This window comes from Crocodylus porosus, unplaced genomic scaffold, assembly GCF_001723895.1.
Source record: "Crocodylus porosus isolate Cpor-Errol unplaced genomic scaffold, CroPor_comp1, whole genome shotgun sequence".
In the NCBI taxonomy this organism is placed as follows: Eukaryota; Metazoa; Chordata; order Crocodylia; family Crocodylidae; genus Crocodylus; species Crocodylus porosus.
Window position 1 is genome coordinate 35,053,571 of NW_017728906.1, and position 21,465 is coordinate 35,075,035.

General features: G+C 41.0%; 1 protein-coding gene across 5 annotated transcripts in view; it reads right to left on the reverse strand.

Moving 5' to 3' along the window:
* The window catches only part of SYNJ1 (synaptojanin 1), a 101,084-nt gene that overhangs the window by 14,845 nt on the left and 64,774 nt on the right, over positions 1 to 21,465 (reverse strand). For 4 of the 5 annotated variants that reach the window (XM_019528831.1, XM_019528827.1, XM_019528830.1 and 1 more), the window contains 9 exons: positions 21,149 to 21,364; positions 18,499 to 18,577; positions 15,833 to 15,995; positions 12,898 to 13,110; positions 12,171 to 12,308; positions 11,583 to 11,621; positions 4,139 to 4,186; positions 1,419 to 1,457; positions 1,252 to 1,322 (listed from right to left, as the gene is read on the reverse strand). In XM_019528831.1, coding sequence (XP_019384376.1) covers positions 1,252 to 1,322; positions 1,419 to 1,457; positions 4,139 to 4,186; positions 11,583 to 11,621; positions 12,171 to 12,308; positions 12,898 to 13,110; positions 15,833 to 15,995; positions 18,499 to 18,577; positions 21,149 to 21,364 — 1,006 coding nt within the window. The remainder of the gene's footprint in view (positions 1 to 1,251; positions 1,323 to 1,418; positions 1,458 to 4,138; positions 4,187 to 11,582; positions 11,622 to 12,170; positions 12,309 to 12,897; positions 13,111 to 15,832; positions 15,996 to 18,498; positions 18,578 to 21,148; positions 21,365 to 21,465) is intronic. The other variant, XM_019528828.1, reaches the window with a different exon arrangement.

A 21,465-nucleotide genomic window follows, 5' to 3' on the forward strand; every position in this document is an offset into this window, starting at 1 on the left:
ATCAACTGCTGCTGCTCAGTTCTCAGATATATGTATAGTCCTTCAAAACAGTTGTAAGGAACAAACAGAAAAAACAGAAACTCTTAGACAAAGATCTTGCTTTCATGTAAATGTTCCAATAAAAAAAAAAGGGCTGCATGACCCAGGAAATATAAACAGGCAATGTTGTTTTCTAGAATGTTTACAAAGCTCTAAATTGTTCTAACAGCTGTGATCATTTTAAAAGCTACATAATAATTTACATGATTTTAACTTTTCCTTGTAGACAATACTTGAAAAATGCACTTTCCTATCCATGCTGGTGAGTCAAACACGGTAAGCCCAAGACAGGTGGGAAAAAATTAAGACCTTAAACATTTCATTTTTCCCTTCTAGCACCTTAAAAAAGTAGTTGCTTTCATTTAGCTGATTCTTACTTCCAGAAGGTGAAGGTGATATGAATAAAGGAGCCCTCACGTAACATCCCCTCCATTTTTGTGGGCTGAGCTTCTTCTCCATGTGAATGCTTCTGAACTGTAGGTCCAACCCAGTTTTTCTTATTAGCCTTTGCTAATAGATGCCTGTTCAACTTCTCTGCTCATCTGCCACCCGCTCTGTTACCATGGTTTCCTTGTTCTGGGACCTTTTGATAAATGTGCTGTTTTCTTAATTACGATGAAACGGCCAAGCTACCAAAAACTGCATGCAAGATTTACTTCAGTATGGTGAAGTTAATGCTCCATAAAGAAGAGTTAAATTTGGACTACTATTCAGTACATAAAAAGCAAGGGATTCTGTGAAAGATCCTTGGCAAATCAGAGATAACTGTAAAATCATTATCCATAGATTAACTGTTGACACCACTACTGCCACCAGGATGCACATAACATTTAATGTATTTCAATAAATGCTTGTATCTTTACAAAACAATAGATTTTAAAGAAGAATGCAAAATGCACAAAATGAAATAACTGATTTGTATTTTTTTTTAAAAGCAGAGCAGATATATGCTGCGATTTTTCAGTAATGCTTTACATCCACTTTGCATATGTAAAGAACCACATAAAATACAAAGCAACGGAGAACCAAGTCCAAAAGCTTTAGTAACATTTTCAGTATGATTATGAAAGGAACATAATCACTTAACCTACAAAATAACTGCTTATTTTTGCAGTGCTCTCCTCCCTACCGTTACTCCCAAGAAAACCTACTAATGAAAACATAAGAAGAGAGAATTTCAGCACAAAAATTATTCAAAAAAGGAATGCCTACCGGTCTGGCTGCACTATATCCAACAGTTGCTGTACTTGTGAATCCAGATGAAGGTGGAGGCTGGCTACGAACTGAAACAAACCCATAAGAAGCTACTGATTAAGATACCATTTCAAAGTCAAAGCTTTTTCATAATAAAAGTAGTACAAAACATTTAACTGTATTACCTAAATTATCTTTTCTTTGTGTTCCAGGGCTTTTTTGTGCTTTGAAGCATGAAAAAAGAAGTCAGGCATGTATGAGGTTTTCATAAATATACCATAGTGAAACCAGATACTATGCAATAATGGTATATTAGCACTAAAAGAACCAGGAAGACCCCAACTGCATTAGTGATTAAAATCCTTTCTCTCTGCAGATGATGTCTATTTTATCAATGTTACAACAGGATTGTCACTGACAGGAAAGTTACAATATTATATATTATAATCTGCAACTGACTGCTGTGTTTTCAAGAAGAAAGGATTTCAGGAACAAGAACTGATACCAGAATATGGGACTATACAATCTATTGTATGCATACTTTTGGCTGCTGCCTCCAGTATACCCCTATACTGAAGGTAACTATTTTAACCATGACACATTTTGGAACGGTCTTTCAAACAAAGTAATGGAGGCAAGAAACCCAAAGTGCTTCAACACTAAGCCTGACAAATTTATAGAACGGGCAGAAGGACAGGATGGGCATTTCCCTCTAGGTAATAACTGGAGTATTTGATAAAGGAATTTGAGGATTTGATACTCTCATAAAAGGGGTGAAAGAAAACTGTACAGGCACTGTCCTGTAATCCTGTGTTTCAGAGTTTCTGCAGGGATCCAAAGGAATTCCCTTTTACCATTCTACCAGGAAAGCATTTGCTTTCTGGGATTTTTTTTTTATACCTTCTCTGAAGTACTGGATAAGGGCTTTGCTGGGGTGCTCTTGTGCCACTGCTGGTACTTAGAAAGCTCTCATGTGGTAGGGAGAGGGTTTTGCTCATATACTCAGAGTCAAGCAGAATTCCCATCTACTCCTCTCCCTTGCCCTGGTCAGACTGACAAGAACCCTGGGTGGCTCTGCCTCAATTTAACATTGTGCGGGTTTCTCGTCTTAAATGAAAATGTGCTTAGATTATCTTAAATTCCAGGCCATTAAAGCAGCAAGGAATTGGCAATGCCTTAGTCTGCCCTGCTCTTTATCTCTGCATGCTGTAGGCTCAGGTTTGGGGTTTTCACCCCTCCAGCCCAGATGCTTTGTAGTTGTGGTGAGACAGTGTTCAGGGTGGATGATCTTATGGACTCTTGTATAAGTGGTCGCCTGCAAATGCATAGGATTCAGTGGCCTGGGAGGCCTCTTCTAGTCCTGTGATCTTATGAGCACACTGATGAGCATCTTTGAATGCGGTACTTAAGGTGAGTTGTTTGCAAAAATGTAAAAAAAACCAGGTCCAGCTCAGACAAGAACAGATAAGTAGACAGATTGATAGCTTATGAATGTCTACAGACCATGAAGATATTAGCATAATAATAACTTGAAGGATGCACCCAAAGAACACTATTCTTAATCAATTATATTTGCTTCCAGTTGGCAGACAATAGTACTTTCCTTAGACTATACCTACAATAAAAAGAGTTTGTTGGTATAGTGATTTTTGCTGTCAAGATAGATATAGCTTATACCAGGAAAATAATTCTTTTATCATTACAGCTTATGCCAGTTACCTGAACAAAAACTACGCCACTAAAATGGCTTGTTTTTCTGTAGATCTTATTTATTAAAATACTTTCCCCAAACATAACCATGTTAGTACATATCAATCTTGACTGACAGCTATGCTGGTAAAAACTTATCTGGGGTTAGAGGGAAATCTTCCCTCCCTTATTCTTATCACGCTGTAAACTGCAGGTAGGAAATCAGCTAGAGATCCCAGCTGGTAAGGGCAGCAGCAGAAGCAGCCAAAGCTGGAACTCTGGGGCATTCAAAGAATTCCAGTTTTGACTGGACTTGTTCTGCCCTTAATTAACTGGCTGTTGGATCCCACCCTATCACTCCCACATCACCCGATATCTTCACATCAGCTTCATGCCACACACTTGGACCTTCCTTCCCTGCCTTTTATTTTACACCCTCAAATGTCACTTGTCCATTCACTTTTCTTTCCACTTAGGTGATCTCCTCCCAGTTAACACCCCTGAATAAAAACAGTATGAACTAATATGATGGCTACTGTCATCATATTATTCATTAAGCTGGTCTGCTACATCTCTTCCCTTGTTCCATGTAGTTCTTGCCCATTCAATTTTGGGCTTTTCATGACAGGAATCATTTACTGTCCTGTTGTCCCATGGACTACTACTGAGCACCCATAATTAACAGGGATTGATTTTTTTAGCCTGTTCTATTTAGCAGAATTCCAGTTACATTACAGTCACCATGAGACTTTTAGGACAGGAGAAATGGTAACGTGAAGGTAAATATCTACTATCAGTTAAGGAAATAAAAGATTTAAATGACTTGCTAGAGCTCTAGTCACAAATAAATTATTTTTTATGCCTTGAATAAACTTTCCACCTATAAACAGATTTAACCGATGCATCTGTTACTTGCAAAGATTAAATATTTCTTAAATTTTAAAATATTATGAGATGAAGAAGAATGCTTTCAAGATTTAAATTACCACAGTGTATTATTTCACAGGCATGCACTGAGTCCCCAAATGTCTAACATTGTAAAGTAGCAAGCAGCTGGCAAATATAAAAATCAAGTATGAAAGACATACTTTAAAACAAACAAACAAACAAAATGGACATAAACCTAGTGATTAGTCAGTACATCTTAAAACACCAACACTACAATCATTCAGATACAAAATTAAAAATTAATTTCCAGAACAGAAAAATTCTTTACCTTCTATCTCTTTCCTAGCTACCCCAGGACTGGGAGGAGCTCCAAGACCTTTGCAGGGAGAAAAGAGAAGCTGTATATTGCACAGGAAAGCAGCCAATTGGAAAAAAACATAAGAGCAGACAGGACATCAAATACAAAGAGATCTAAGTCATGTAACTATATAGCATTCTAACCACTTGCAGCAGCACAAGGAAGCCAGACCAATAAGAGATCTAGTGCAGTGGGAGAGCTAACATTCAGAAACATGACAACTTCATTTTCACATTTGAGTTAGAAGAGATATCTTTGCATTAACAATCTTGTGGACAGTGAATAAAATTAGGGTTGACAGACAACATCTTGCAACACAGTCTGAAACACAGACTGTACCTATACTTAAAAACTGGAAGGCTAGAAAATTCAAAAATAAAAGTATAGAGTAGTCACACCCTGCAACCTTAACTGTCCTCAGAGCAAAAAGAGCACCTGGGGATATGCTGGATAAGTATGCCTCAGCCAGATCTCTCCTAGAATTAACAGGTATGAGAAATAAGCACGCCACTTTACCGAGTCTCGTGCGTCCTGAAGAACTGTATTCCTCAATTCCTGTTTACACATCCTAATTTTCTTCCCTTTATTTAGGACAGTTGTATCAACTGATGCAGAGATTACACACAGTAGGTCACCATAACTCTTACCAAGGCATGGGAGAAGCACAAATGCACCCTTCGGGGCCTCTGTTTTTACCCTGACTTCTCTGATATGTGGAAGCAAAGGAGCATTATAGTGTATATTTGTGCCATTCTCTGTGGGAGAATCCAGAATGGATCGACAGGAGATAAGGGATTTAGGAGACAAGGGCTGGTGTAGCCACACCCTCTGGTGGTGCTTTGAATGTGCACAGTGAACTTGCAGCTCCTGTTTTTACATGGCTGCAGAGGCAAGGAGGTTGAGCACCGTCCCCGTTTACTTCCCCTTTCCCCTGCCACTGAATTTAGTGTTGGGGGGAAGGAAAGGGAAAAACAGGAGCTGTGGCTAGAGCCTGTGCTGACCAGCTGTTGAGCTCAGAGAGCTTGTGACATGCAAGCTCTGGCATGAGCTGGGCTAACATTACAGAGTGAAAATTTAGGACAGTGGTAACCAACCTTTTAGACCACTGTGCCACAGAAGTTAAACCCTTTCCCTTTGTTAAGTGACACTCTGAACCTTGTACTCTCCAAATCCTTACCTGGTAGAGTTTGTGCCCAAGTGTTAGAACAGAAGTAGGAGGGCCTGAGGGCATGGAGTACCGTGGGGTAGGATTTTGCTGTGAGAGGGGATATCACTGACATGATCTAGGATGACTTTTCTCTGGTCCGTCCCCCCCAGCCAGAGTTTAATATGGTAAGGATCCAAAGCCCTGAATTCAGCAGCAACTGAAGGGTCAGGGAAGGGTTAACATGGCTCTTGAAAGCGACACCTTACACCTCATACAGCAGGATCCTGCCTCCATTCTGCTCCACTAGCTGGAGAGGCTTAAGACCATCTCCATTCCAGCACCTCCCTTTAGCAAGTCCCCACGGCTTATGTGCTATCATGCCTTAGGACTTGGGTAAAGGGACTAGAATACCTGGCAACTCTGAAGCAGCTTAAACAGAAGTAGATTAATTGCTTGAGTATAGGCCAGGCAGACAGCTAGTGTTCACTAAATTTCCCTTAAAAATAGCTTTTATAGTCTAATTAATTTCTATTAATATATACCCAGATGCTTAAGGTCACTGAGCTCCACATCATCTGGAAAGCCATAGTATTGTGATGTCAGAGATGGGTGGAGGTATCATTCACAAGTGGGAAGAATTAAAGCTGCAGGACATGTACAGTAATGAGACATGCCCTTCTAGTCTGCCCAAACCCCTCCTTCCAGGAGAACTGTCTCCACTTATAAGTCTCACTATATTGTAACAATTATTCAAACACTGTTGAAATAACACAGAGCAAGAGCTACTGTAGGACTTCAGTAGTGGGAACAGGACAGATCAGATTTATTCTTTATAGCTGAAATATATTCTTGAAAATAGACCCAACACATTGTACAGCCTATCTATTCCCAAAAGTGTAGCACTTGTTATGGTGTGCAGAATACATTGGACTTGCATGTCAAACCTGTGAGAATAAAAGTTTTAAAAAAAATGTTCTTTTAAGACAGTGGACACCCTCTGTCTAGCCATTTTTGTCCCAAATTATCTTATGAAATAACAAAAGCTCTCTAAGCTAGTTATCTAGTCAAAACTCCCTGAAATCTAATACACTATGTATATTTCAAGAATTCAATGTTTTCTTTATTACTAAAATTTTCTTCTTCAGAAAAGGGATTTGTGATAAATGTTCACCTTGAGAATTCCACAAGTTACCTTTACTTCAAAATGCCTGTCATTTCCTAATACACTCCTATAACCTGACCTCTGTTTTGTAGAGAAACTATGAGGGGAAAAATACCAAATGTGATTAATTAAAAATCTTTTAAATATGGGACTAAAATACCCTTATGCACTAATCATAACTGACTGGTTATTTTATTACATTACTATAAGATAGAGTAAGGCTGTTTGGGTACATTAACTACAAATTTCCCTAGCTTAATATGAAAGGTCAACCTTAAGTCTGTTTTTGGGGCAACTGCAGTACCAGTGTATGGACTTTACCTTAAGTTATGGCACATTCTCAACCTTAAAAACTGTTAATAATGAATTAACTGAGCCAAAGCGGTGCAGAACTAGGGAGCCTTGCCAATATGGAAAAACACCCCCACCATGTCTCATACTGTTCTGCAACACCCCAGAGAGTTTGCCTGTGAAGCTATCTAGCCATGGGGCTGAAACTTATAAACACTCCAGCTCCTGGGTTATTTTTCTAGTAGAAATGAACATCTGAATTCAGTCATAATCAAGAATTTTCTTCATACTCTGCAAGAAATTATTTGGTTACTGTGGTTTTGGAAACTATGAAGACGTAAAACACTACAGAACATATACTTTAAACTTAATGCTGAACTCCAAATGCTTGAAAACTTATTCTTTAGTACTGAAAAAATTTTCTTAAATGATAATCATTTTGCACCACCAAATAAAAGCACTATTCTGCTGCAAATACTGAAAGAGAGCTATTATAGTGCAATCTTATTATTTTGGTTTTTTCATATGAACATGTTGAACTGAAAGAAAATGCAGAATTTTAGGTTACTCCCAATACAGACGCATAACATGATTACACTGTGACAAAGCTTAGAGCTCCACAGGAAAGTCTTCCTATCATGAAGAACCATAAGCATGCTCATTAGACACTGAAAGGAGTGAAATGCCTGAGGAAAAATTAGAACATTATATGGGCAACCTGTAAGATGAGGTATTTGTTTAAAATTAAGGGTTTCGATTTAAATTCAATTGTTTAAGGATTTCAATTTAAAAAGACACCAGTGTGTCAACTTATAATTATAGATAACAGGCAAGGTACATCTAACTTGCCTCACTACCTGTGTGTTGCATGGGCTTAAGAATGATGTTTGGTTTTTACATATAACAGGTCTGTCCAACTGGCAGCCCATAGGCTGCTTACAGCCCCAGGACTCTAGGACCAGATACCAATCCCCCCTTGCTTTTTGCTGCTGCTGAAGTCTAAGCTCTCCCTCCTTCCTCCAGCTTTCACTGCTTTTCTCCACCCTTAGGGGCACAGCAGAGTAAAGCCACGTGGGACTGAGGGACCCCATTGTCAGAGAGCTTGCAGAGATCTGGGGATCTCTTGCAGCATCCCCAGTGGTGCAATACAGCCAGAGTTGACTACTGTACAATAGGGGTTGGGCAAAGGTGGCACAGGATAGGAAGAGGTTGCACAGTGTAGTGTGGCGTGTCCACTTGTGCAAGATGCCTCTGTGGCATAGCAAGCCCCCACAGTGCAATGCATCAGAAGTCCATGTGGTGTGGGGGCAGGAGAGAGACAGACTTGTGTGACATGGTACCTGGTAGGTGGCTGGGAGTCATGTGGTCCCCAGCTGCTCTGGAGTTGGGCAGCCCTGTACTACAATATTTAAAAAAAATACTGTGTATGAAGTGCTATGTAAAAAAAGCAACACAAATGCAAATAAGACCCAAAGACCTCGTATTCTAAATAAGATGAGAGGCAAGATGACACAGTGCAATAAAAAGAAGACAGTGACGGATTAATAAGGTAGAATGGATTGTTTCCAAAAAGAAGATTCGAGAAGGAATTGGAACAAAGGCATGGAGAATGTTTCTTTCAAATACAGAAAGCTGCAGAGAAGCTACAAAAACTGAGTGGGAAATAGTGAAAGAAGAAGAAATGGGATGAAAGTGAAGCGGAATGGGAAATGAAAAATACAGCAAAAGTACTGTTATCCAGCATCCATGGGGAACAGGGGATGCTGGTTAATTAAATATGCTGCGTCTGGTGCACCAGGGCTTTCACTCCCTGGCATCAGTGTGCATGCCGCGCAGGCTGCTTTGCCCCAGGCCGTGGTCCGCAAGGAAAAAGTAGGACTTGGCTCACAGAGGTGAAACTGGAAGTGGGACTTCTGGTTTCACTTTTGCCACGTCCCTCAGAAGAAAGATTTGTATTGACAGATGCCAGTTAGTGGAGCATTCTGGATGGTAAAGTGCTGGATAACACAGCTTTGGCTGTACTTTATACTTCCATTTACTAAACTACATAAAAATAAATTCAAATCCCTCTTCTGTACATTACTCATTTTTTGAGGAGTGCTAGCCTCTGAATAATTTATGCGGAAAAAAATGTGGTAATGAATCTATCAATGAGTTGTGCTGGGTAAATATGATTAATAGTTAAAATTAATAATTATGTTTTAGAGAACAGCTAACACCAAAATGCTTCAACCTAAACTATAAACGATTGTATCTGCAATATTCTACCTTAAAAAGATACACCTGCACACAAGCAGGGGAAATGCATGCGATACCAAAAGCACTTTCACCTGCCCAAAAGTCTTATCTTCCTAGAACTTTATTGTAATACTCCAAATCCCTGAACACTTTCAGACTACCTTTGGAAAAAAACAAAACAAAAACAAAACTGCAACATAATTTTTTCTTCTCCATTCAAATGCATTTAACTGCTACAACTAGCTATGTCTAAGACCCCAAAATAAATTAGAGAGGGAGAAGGGAAAAGGGGGGCGGGGAGAGGAGGAGGAGGAAATGCATATGATCTTATCCCATTTTGTAAATTTTTGGAAGGTCTCAAACATAAGAAGGATCACACTGGATCAGACCAACGATCCATCTAGCCCAGTATCCTCTCTCTGACAGTGACATAAGTAGATACTACACACAAAGAGCATCGAACTGAATATTTCTAGAGTAATCCCACTGTGTCAAAAATCATGAAACACTCTTTAAAATAAATAAATAAATAAATAAATAGAGATTGGCATGTAAATCATGAGATGCTATTTTTTAAGTGTATGGGGGCGGGGGGGGCTGTGAGTGTGTGGGGTTTGGAGCCTGGGGAGGGAGGGTCCCTGCACACCCTCGTGTGGGATACTGTGGGTCAGAAGTAGGGCTGGGGGACTGTGGCTTGGAAGTGAGGAGTAGATACAGACAGCACCCACCTGTAAGTAGCAGGGAAGGGGCAGAGGGAGAGAGAAGGGGTGGGAGAGATGGAGACCCCCATGGTGAGTGGGGAAGGAGTAGGACAGGAACAGGGGCTGGAGTGACTGGGGCCCTGGGGCCAGGGCGGGTTGTCCAGAGGCATTGTGGGGGGCGGTGCAGCTCCCTGCAGCAGTGTGCACCCCTGGGGGAGGTATGGGGTGGGTTGCCTGCTGCAGGCTGGGGTTCTGTGCCCTGCTGCCTTTGCCCCAGCAGCTCAGCTGCATGATACCATTGTCACCTGCTGGGCAGGCAGGAGATGCAAGGTGTGCTGCGCTGGCCACACAACACGTTCCCTACCCACCCAGCAGCAGGAAGCATGCTGGTGTTGCACAGTTGAACTCCTGGGGCAAAGGCAGCGGGCAGCCTGCCTCTGCTCCACAGGGGGCACATGCTTTCCATGCCCCCTATGGGGCTATGCACTGCTGTAGGGAGGCACTGACTGGTCTCAACCACCAGGTCTATCCCCAGGGATCAAAGTATTAACTTTCTGTACAGGAACCCAGATGGAACCTGGGACACATGGAGGAAGAGAGAAAAGAGCAAACCAGACAGAGTAAAGGAGATTTTTTGCTTTCCCTCTAAAAAGACCAGCCCAGAGAAAGAAGGTAGAAGGGACCCCTGTCTAGCCTAGAGTGTTAGCAAACCCTTAGAACTACCAGTTTGCAAAACTTGAATTATTTTGCTAAAATCTGTAATTCATGGCATCTTTGAAGACACAAGTGACTATAATTAATTAATCCCATTACTAAAAGCAACTTCCTCATTTTCTTCCATGCTGTCCTCAAAGTCATAAGCAGAAAGCTAGACTGCTATAGCCAAGGTAGGAAGCCCTGATTAAGAATGTCTTGCATTCAGAAGCTTGTTTAACTCTGTTCCAATTATTTAGTTAGTCCAATAAGAGATATCACCATAAGAAATCCTTGCTTCTCACATAATTTCTGGACCATCACAACTACAACAAAACTCTTACACGACCATAACCAGGATATTCTCTAATGCTCTGAGAAAGAGTACAAGCAGTCCAGGACTCAGAGCTCCTAGTTTTAGGAACCAAGGTAGATATAATGAAAGTCTTATATGGTAAGTAAGGGCTCAGGCAAGAGGTGTATACCTGGAAGCATGCCCTGGAGACACAGAGATAAAAATCCTGGTTATGCACTACCCAGACCAGGGGGAGGTCAGATGAAGCATAGTGGAGGACACTTGAAAGCACTTGTGGCCCGGAGATTTGGTGATCATCTGGAGGACGCGTGCCAACTGTGACACTAGTTAGAGCTTACACCAACTACTTGCATGATTGTCAATTAATTATCAATTAATCAGCCTTTTTAAAATAATATTTCTTTTGAAGTAAACAGCAGGTCTTTTCATAGTGAAAATTAAAAAAGCTTTTATTTTAAAAATAAAAGGATGTCTGTTCATATTCTCTAAGAATATAATAAAGAGCTGGGCCAATGTTGATTTCCATGACTATAACATTTCAAAAAGTTTCTGGAGAGAGATTTTCATGTTTATTTACTTAATCAGAAAATAGGATCCGGTGTCAACAACTTGCTGATCACGAAGTCTAATTCAAAGTGTAATTCAAGAAAAGGAGAGAGAGTTTAAGATGCTTGGAATGAAATCCATATATGAAGAACGGAGTGGGGGTTTTTCTTTGCTTTTTTTTTTTTTTTTTTTTAAACAAATGAATGTACATCTCAATGTAGCTAGCAAAATCGATCTTCGGGCAGCACCAGATTAAACAGTCTCAATATAGATGACACAGAAGTTTTGCTTTTAGTTAGATTTGAAAATGAAATGATTACCTCCAAATTCTTTTCTAGCAGGCGCAGGGCTCCTACCCCCTTACAGTATATATCAAATGAATGCAGCATGAATAAAAAAGGTCAATAAAAGAAAGAATGAGAACATTAAAAAAATCAAGTTACTTCTTTAAATTGTCCATATGGTTTCTAAATATCCAGTCTCTCCCTGCTACTTGCATATGCAATCTGTATTTACTCTGAAGTAAAAATATTTAAATAAGAGTAATTAAATGAATATGTCTCAAAGGATTAAACACTAAACTTTTGGAAACAATGATGCAGTTAATGAAAACTATAATTATAAACACCAGTAAAATGCTTTAACTCATTAAAGTCACCCAAACAGGTAAAAAGCAATCATAAAAGTAGTCATAATACAAAGTTAAAAAAATCTAGGTGAAAAAGTCAATGAATTCATGCTATTTTTAATTAATTACATTGACCTAATGGATCTTCTGGTTTATTTTGTTTGAGCCCAAAACACCATAACTATTTATGCAAGATACGGCATTTCAGTTCTTATCACACAGACTTAAAATTAGGCTGTGCAATATTCCACAAGGTGCAGAATACATTTCACTGCATTACCTGATGGCGGGGGTGGTCTCTGTGGTGGGGCAGGCCGTGCTGGTGGAGCAACTGGCCGAGGAGGAGGAGGGCGTTTAGGTTCCAAGCTCTGAGTAGATTCTTTCTGCTGTATACTTGGTTGAAAATCAACTGGAGAACCTGATAGAGAGAATCAATCTATTCAATGACACTATAAACATCAAAATATTTTTCTATTAAAAAGCTTTTGATATTGCAGTGGAGGATACGCACACACTTGTTCACATACCAGCAGCACCCAGTTGTGTGGGGAGAAAAAAAAAAAAAGGAGATGAACATGAAGTGGTAAAACAAAGCAAATTCATACTTGAATAAAAATTACGTTTACCAAAAGATCTGACCATTCACCATTCCTCTAGGTTTCTTGAATATGTTCATAAACCATACTGAAAATAATTTCCTTTTCAACCCAGGCCTCTTTCTGGGAGAAAGAAATATTAAGGAAAATTCAGAATGCAGGCTGATAAAAACGTACAGAGATCATGTTCCCAACAGCAGGGCAACTGAAAAAAGCGACAGTGATTTTTATATCACTACAGTTTCCTATACTCATTCTCATCACTGTTTAGACCAACTGTTATCTTTGGGCTTCAGTTTTCCTTCATGTAAAGTAAGGACAATACTGAAATCCTTTTTAAAGTGGTTCTTGATTTAAAATGAAAAGGTCTATGAGAGCTTGGTACTATTACCATCCTCTATGGACACCTACTTTGTGAGGATATAGGTGGTCCAGGAGTTCTTGTTGGTGCTCGGCTTGGTCTCATGGGAAGGGCAGGTGGTGGTCCATCAGCAAATGTAGGTGATTGGCAAGGACTGGAACGCGGTGAAGAGCTCGGTGAAGTTCCAAGACTAGAACTTGCAACTGGCTGTAGATGTTGAGGAAGAATTTCTTCTACTTCAGCACTATAGTCATCAACATCTCCTAAAACAAAGGAAAAAAAAATCATGCAATAAAAATTTCTACAAATGCCTGTCCAGTCATGGATAGAACAGCTATTTAATTGAGATATAAGAGGCAGCTGGAAATGCTAAAATTTGTGCATAATGAAAACTCCTAGTACAACAGGAAGTCCTGCAAAGTAAATAATTACTTCAAAGGGAAAAGGCTATAATACATCTAAAAATGTCCAAGCCAGCAGTGTAGAAAGCAGCAAAAGCTTCAGCATTCACTGTATAAACTGGCCTGGACCCATTGCCACACACTTGGACTTCAGTATGGGCTTATCTATCTCTCTGCAGTGTCACTATTATTATGCCCAACCCAGCGTGGGTACATCTACTTGTGCTGCAGTCATATCTTTAGGTCTGGCATACAAAAATACCTTTCTAACCCCAACCCCACTCCACCTGCCTGCACTCCCACCCTTTGGCAAACACATTAGTTGGCAAGCTGTCCTCTCCCCTGCCAGGGAGGGTTCCAGACTTGGGAGATTACCACCCATCCAGAAGCCTAGAGATTGTATGATACCCTACCAGCCTGTAAGGTGATAATGAACCATTCCCTTTGTAATTTCTGTCCTAGCTATTCTCTTTCTTTATATGGGGAACAAAACACCACCAAGATCATCTGTGCAGGTTCAGAATGTGGCAGCCCACAGCTCACCAAGTCTTTCACACGGATATGGTGCTCTTTAGACTGTGTTCATTGAGGAGCTGATGCATTCCAAGTAGCCCTGCCGATTTCCTTGCATGAAACTAGACCCAACAATTTCTCCTCATGACTGCAGCGAAATTATCAACTAATAGGGGACTGCAAATAGCAATTCTTGCAGGAGGTGGAGAATGATTACAAAAACTCACTGTCAGAAGAGTCTAAGATGGACTAAGATGTTGAGAACCAAGTGCAAAACCTGTCTCCTTATACAACATTTACTACAATAGGACTTTTACCAACAAAAAGACTTGTATGTGACATTAAAATCCTATTTTTCTAAAAGTACCTAACAACCTTTGCCACAGAAAAGGCAAGCAACTGTTCCCATTTTCCTTTTCCGGTTCAGGGGAGATGAGTACAAAGAATCTAGAAATCTCTAAAGCATCTGAACTACCCCTGCCTAAATAACTTATATTATAGGTATAATGAAGTATAGCAGCACCACAAAATAAAATAAGGCAAGATTTTAAAAGAATTTTACAAGGGTTGCGGCGGTGAGTGGCAACTGTCCACAGGCCTGCGCCTTTTCTCAGGGGGTGCACTGCCATGCTCCTGGGGTGCACATGCACCCCCTATGCATTGCCAATGCCCACAACTCCCTGCAGGTGAGTTGGAGGAGGGGGTCACTGGCAATATGCTGAAGGAGTGGCATATTTGCCCCCTCTCCCACTTGATTTTTGCGCCTATAGTGGATGTGGGGGCTGTAGCCTGGTCAGACCAGCCAGCAGGACACAAGTGCAGGAGGGCGGAACAGGGTAACAAGATTCACTGCCATTACCTGTACCAGCTGTACCACCAGCAGTGGGAAGACTAACGGACCTGGGGGTGGGAGGTGGTGCACTGCTCTCATCCCCTCTGGGTGTGAGAGGGGGCAGTACAGGCAGCCTGAGGGAAGCAGTGACAACCAGGCCATGCTACCCCCCATACTCCACCCCTGTTATGGGTTGGGAGTGAGGGGGGGGGGGGGTCTCGAATCCAAAAAGGCTGAGAACCACTGGACTAGAGCACTTTCTTTTGATTTGCAAGAGACACTGCTAAGTCAAGTTACATGCATTAGGCTGTTCTACATAAAACTTCTTTATATAGTGCAGAGAATCTGAGTGTGGTTTGGAAAATATTATCCTTCTTCTTTAGCATACTTAAAAATTTACCAGACCTGCTTCATCTTCTCGTCTGGTGTAACACAAGGATATCAGTACTATTTTTTTGAGATTGTCCTTTCCAATATGTAGTCATAGTAAATCTTTCCCTCAGCTGCCACAACGTAGAGGTGAACAATTTTTTTACCCCTTTTCAAATTTTTTACCCCTTCTCTGTTAAGTGACCAGTGGAGGTGTTCTGTTGCACAAGAAGAAGAATCAGTAATCAGTAAACCAAGGGTTTCTTCTAGAAATAGCACACCCCTTTGGTAATTGTTTTACAAGCGGAAGAACCAAATTTCCTTTTCTCAAAACTGTTAAGGAAGTTAGCCTTTCCATTCTTAAGGAAAGTTCTGAATTCACACTCCTCACATTTTGGTACAATGTTTTGCCTTGTACTTTCAAAGTAGTTTCCAAGGGTTGGAAAGCGTAATTTCATTAAACTCTTTTGGAAAATAACACTTGATTCCCCATGCCTTTTGTGCCTCTGAACAACAACCAGCAAAGCTAAAAAAATGTTGGCATATGAATCAAATCATCAGCATAGTAAGAATAGAAACCTCTAGATCACTGGTTTCCAAAATGTGGGACCACCTCAAATGAGGTCGCAACATCAGTTAATGGGGTACCGGGGCTGGGGGGCTGTAGGTTGGGAATGAGGGGCCACACTGAGGAAGTTTGGGAAACACTGCTCTAGCAGGTGCTTCCCAACAAGCTGGTCATATCATGCTGATTTATCAGCTGTAGGTATGGTACAAGATTAAAAGAAAAATGTTTAAGTGGTGCATACATATTAATATGAGTACATATGCACATGTTTCAAAAACTGAAATTCATTTCATTCAACAAACCTTCCATATCGTAGTCTGCAGAAACCTCAGCATCTTCACAAAGCAAAGTGGAACTGGTTGATGCAGGCAATCCAACACTAATCTTCTCCAGGCTCATCTCATCTTCCAAACTTTTGATCCAGTCTGGGTTTTTCAAGTTAATATTTACGATCCTTCCTAACAGCTAAATTACCATAAGATAGAGACACTCAAAATACAAAACTTTCCAAAAATAAAAGTAATTATAATTAAGCACTACAATCACTTTTCTAAATATACATATAATACATTAACTTCTCTGCACAAAAAAACTGAGCAAGCCTGTCTATCAGGATATAACTCCTATGACAAAACAATGACCTAAGGCAGAGGCGGGCAATTATTTAGGCCCAACAGCCACATAGGGAGTTTTGCTGAGTTATCACAGGCCAGGTCAGCACCCCCAAGCAACCATTCACCAAAACTCCCTATAGGGCTGTAGGTGGGCAGGGAGCAGCAATTAGAAGTGAGAGGGGAGGATGAAGCTGGGATCACAGGGCCAACTCATGGTGTAGTGACAGCTCAGGATCAGGATCTGCTCCCTGAAGCCCTTGCTCTCTGAGGAAGGCATCCATGTGTGTATGGGTAGACAGCAGGAAGTTGCCTGGGCACTAGGTCCCAGGAGCCTGAGGGCAAGCGGAAGGTGGGGGGTGCATGCAGCAGAGTTCACTTGGGCAGTGCAGTGTGCAGCTGCCCCCATGGTGCTCCACATGGGGCTGAGCCCTGCCTGCTTGTGCCAGGACAGCCCATACCAGGCTCCTTGCAGCTGGTGGGTGCTGCTCTGCTCCCCTTGCCTCCAGCAGTAGCTCCTCCTGCTGTGCCACTCCAGATGGGAACCTGGACAGCTTCAGTTGCGTGACTCCTGTCCCAGAGCGCAAGGCTCCACTTCAACTCCCAGCTGCCTTCCAGCACCCGGCTGGCTGTAGCTGCACCAGGAACAGTCCCACCAAAAGCTGTGTGCACTGGCCACAGCTGGACCATGGATACTAGTGGGTGTGGTGCAGGCAGCCTGAGTGCAAGTAGGTGGGGCTTGGCCCCATGCAGAGCACTATGGGCTGGATCCAGTCACTTGGCAGGCTGGATTCAGCCCACAGGCCATATTTTGCCCACTTCTAACTTCAGGTGTGAACACGATTCAAATGCAGCAAAGCTCCTCCAACTTTAACCCTAGATAAAGAAGTATTAAAACTAGATTGGTTTTGCCACATTTGAATCATTATCAACTCATCTGCTCTTATACATAAGTTAGAATGTACCAGCTGCTACCCTTTTGAAAGGGCTCCAAGGTTCTTATCTGCACACCCTTAGCTTCTTCCCTAGCACCATAAAATATCAGTATCTTTTCCACTCCAGTATTCCTACTGGTAGGTCAATATCCTTGGAACATTTGCCCAACTGATTCCACCTTAACATTTTGATATCTCCATGTCCTTTAAACTTCTGCAATGTTTTTTAATGAAAAGCAAATGCAAAAGACTATCTTATTCCAGGGCTCTTTTTTCTTAAGTTAAGTATGACCTATGACTCTTCTCTGCAATATCATAATTTTCCTTTTATTTGCCATGGAAAACAGTTGGACTTAATTTTGAGCTCTGTAAATAAGTAGTGATCCCAACCTGCAAGAGACTGTATAATGCCTGGATCCTTCATTCTGAAAATTTCCACCTAGGATAGGGATAAGTGTAACTTACTAATCTGTGCAGTTGAAAGGATAGGCCCGTAAAAATCAGACTACAGGATCTAGGTCAAGGGTCAGCAATGTTTTGTGGAAGGTGCCAAAAACACCTACAACCTCAACTTGTAAGAAGCTGGTGTGCCAGGGTGGATGGTGGGTGAGCCTGTGAGGGGCCCGATCCTTGTTGTGGTAGCACAGCCCCAGCCTCTTCCCCACCATCTACCGCAAGGCACGTGTGCCAAGCAAAATGCCTTTACATACCATGCTCTGGCATATATGTGCCAGGGGTTGCCTACCCCTCATCTAGAAACAGAAATCTGGAAAGGTACTAGATACCAGAGATGAAATACTTTTCATAGTAAATGAAATGGCAAAACTCTTCAACAGAGCCACATTTCTACCCATAAGAGTGCTATACCTTTGCTAAGTATGTTGCATTATAAAACTAAAGCTTGGCCCACTCTACTGTCAGGACAAGTTTAAAACACAAACTAACAAAACAGAAGCATCTTTTTTGAAGCAGTAGAAAAATAAACTCATTTTAAGAAAGACAACTATGAAATCTTGACTCCTACTAGTAGTATAAGTGTTAGTCTCGTTTATGGGTATGTCTATTAAGCAAAGCATATACTTAAATCCCATCTACCTCAACTGGATTTAAACTACAAGCTTAAATGTTTTGACAAATCAGAACCTAACAAGGTGTTGTTCTAGCAATGATGGTTGATTGGAAAAAAAAAATTAAAGAGACTGTGGCTAAACACAAAAGATCATTCACAGAAGGAAGACTGAAGTGGTCTTTTTCTGATTTTAGAAGTGGGGCATACATGTAGAACAATTAGGGAAAAATCTTTTAGAAACAAAACGTGTATTAAATTCTATGTCTATTAGTCTAGTAGGAAACATACATTTAGAAACCCTGATAACATGACATTCTAATTGCTTCAGATAATGACCATAACTTTCACATTACCTCTGTACCAGTCAGATTCAGAACATTCAAAGCAGAGCTTCCTTCCAGAAAGGTTACCCACATTTTGTCTTCTACAAACCTTCAAAATTTAAAAGATAATTTGGAAGTCATAAACTGTGATTAAACCAATGTTGTATTGTCATCTACTAAGTTGCTTACAGATTTTATTTTGAATACCTTATTTAGAATAAAGCAAAATAAAAGGGTTTTTATGTCTAAAATATAAATATTTAGTTAATCATTTCTGTAACTCTGTCTGTATTTTAAACCAGAAAAAGCTCACAGAAAAAAATGGAATCATTCAGTACAATTATAATCTCTCTCCTGCAAGGACAGAAAAGGTACCTGCGACATACTTAAGAAACAAGGTTTGTTTGAAAATATATTTTATTGACCCAACTGCATAGTTGGTGGAGGTGCTAGACAAGCTTAGGCACAAAATGCCTTTGCACTCCCAACTACGTAGCCAATTCAATAAGAGATACTACTCAACAACCCTTGCTCATCACAAATTCCCTGGACTGTCATAGCAACGTACTACCTCTCTGACCTTTCTAACTCCGCACACAAAACATATTACAAGGTATGTTACCATATTAACATGGTGGAGAGGGGATAGCCTCTTGTCTTAGAATCGAGTATGAGGGCAGTAGAAGGGAAGGCAGCTCCTGTGATGGGCTCCAGCCTCTACGTGAGTCAGGGCCAAAGGCAGAGCTGCTGCCCACCCACCACTTCTGTACCTCACCATCTTCCCTTCCCACACCTGCAGCCTCTGCTCTTCTTCCTCCCCTCTTACCCTTGCTCCTTGCCAGCAGGTTCTGTCCACAGTGCAGCCTGAAGCACTCAATGATCCCAACCCAACCCTATAGTAGTGGTGTGAAGCCTGCTATAGAGGCTGGGCTGAGGCTGTGCTCAGTGCCCCAGGCTAAAATGGGGATGGAGCCTGCTGATGCAGAGCAAGGGTAAGGTATTGAGAAGAGAGGGGGGAGCAGAAGTGGGGAAGCAGAGGCAGAGAAGGAATGCCCCCCTCTCCCAGTCTGCAGGTGGCAGACAAGCAGCGGACAAGCTACTTGACCTCCCCATACCACCCAACACCTCCCCTCCCCCCTTACTACTTGCCTCCCTGCAGCAGCAGGGGGATGAATTAAAGATGACAACCCAATAATTAGATTCTATACCTGGAACACGGTAATGAATTTATACATTTTCCATGTACAGATTATTATTATTGGGGCGAGGCATCTGAAATTCAGCATCATCTTAGATTTGATTAAATACTGCTAATTATATCTGAGTTCAACACAGCTCTTTTTTCCTTTGTTTTGCTCTGTAAAGATTGAGATTTTCTTATCAATGTAAAACTCTCCCTATATATATACACCCTGTGCTCTATGAAAAGTGTATAAGAATCTGAAAAGGGTTGAAGGCCTTTAACTTACTACCGAGTTCATAAGAGCACTCTCAGCTTCTTGCAGGTTCTATCAAGGTGCAGCCCTCCTAACTGTTACACCAGAGTTTAGCAGAATTCTATCCTACCGTAAGATTTTGCATGCACAGATCACTTTGCAGGATCCAGGCACTAAGGAGTTAAGATGTAAAGTGAAAACCTGACCTAAATGAAGGCAAGAGAAATTTTGCCTTTAAAAACAAAAAAAAAGGGAGAGGCTAGGATTTCACCCAAAGTGTTATGGACAGGGTGTGGTTAAATGCCATTGGTATGGAAGTACGTGTGGGTATTTGCCAAGTAATTTCCTAATTTAATAGGAAATTAGACTCCCCCTTGCCCTCAAACATTTTATCATTTAGTTATCAGCCATCTATGTAATGGACCACTAAAATGCATTCTATTTTCCTAATTCTCAACTTCTTCATTAGAAAATATATAATGTGGAAAATTAAAACCAAAACACAATTCTGTTCTTCTCTCTCCCATACCTTTTTGCCGCCTCCTACTGTATTTAATATACCTCAGGTCCCTTTAGAACTCCCTCGACTCCCCAGCCACCTTGGTTTTTTTCCAGTGCTACTTTTATTTTTCAAGTTCAGTCTCATCAGAAGCAGCAGTAATTTACACATGGCTGGCCTACAGAAGGGGCTATCATGAAATTAGTCTCTGGAATTTCCCTCTTCAGCTGTCCCCATTTACAGAACACTGCTCTTGGGTGGGAGGACTGGTAATCACCAATTAACTGCCACTGAAAGCGTATCTAAGTTACCAGAAGATAAATGAGCAGGAAGCATGATAAACCAACCCTCCCTTACCCTATACAACACTGGATGGAAACAAAGGAAGAATACAGGGTAATAAGTAGTAACTTTCATTACTAGCTTAGTAATTTTTTTCGTGAGCACAGTGGATCACATTGGGTCTTCTGGTCAACTGAGCTTCTTGCTGTGGTTCCCATGCCTGAGGTGTCAGTGCCAGCAGCTAAGGAGTTAAATACCACTGCTGCTCAACCCCCATTGCCACAGCTGCCAGATCCACAGTATCAGCATGGCCAGTACCCAAGAGGTGAATGTTGCCAAATTTAGCAGTTCTGATTGACACTGATAATTAAAATTGGCAGTGCTGACCACCTGGCTGCTGGATATTTCAGGAAACAGATGGTTTATAAACAGCTAAGAGGATTTAACCAATAAGTATTCTAACCTTATAAGAATAACTTCACCATAGGCTGCAAACTTCTGAAGAAGTTCATCAATTAACTGATCATCAAAATAGTTTTCTTCTGGTGAAGAACTTTTGATAGAGACTATTACAGTACCATCAGGTGGGCCCTGAATTGCAATAACTTCCTTGTAAGTTTTCTGTCTCTCTTCTGCTTCAATTTCAAATATATCGATGTCAATCAATGCAACAACAGGCCTTAAGAATAAATAAGAAAAAGCTGTAACACAGAATGACTAAGGGAAACAATAATAAAAACAAAAGTATTACCTATTTGATGATGAAAGAGTAATGCATAA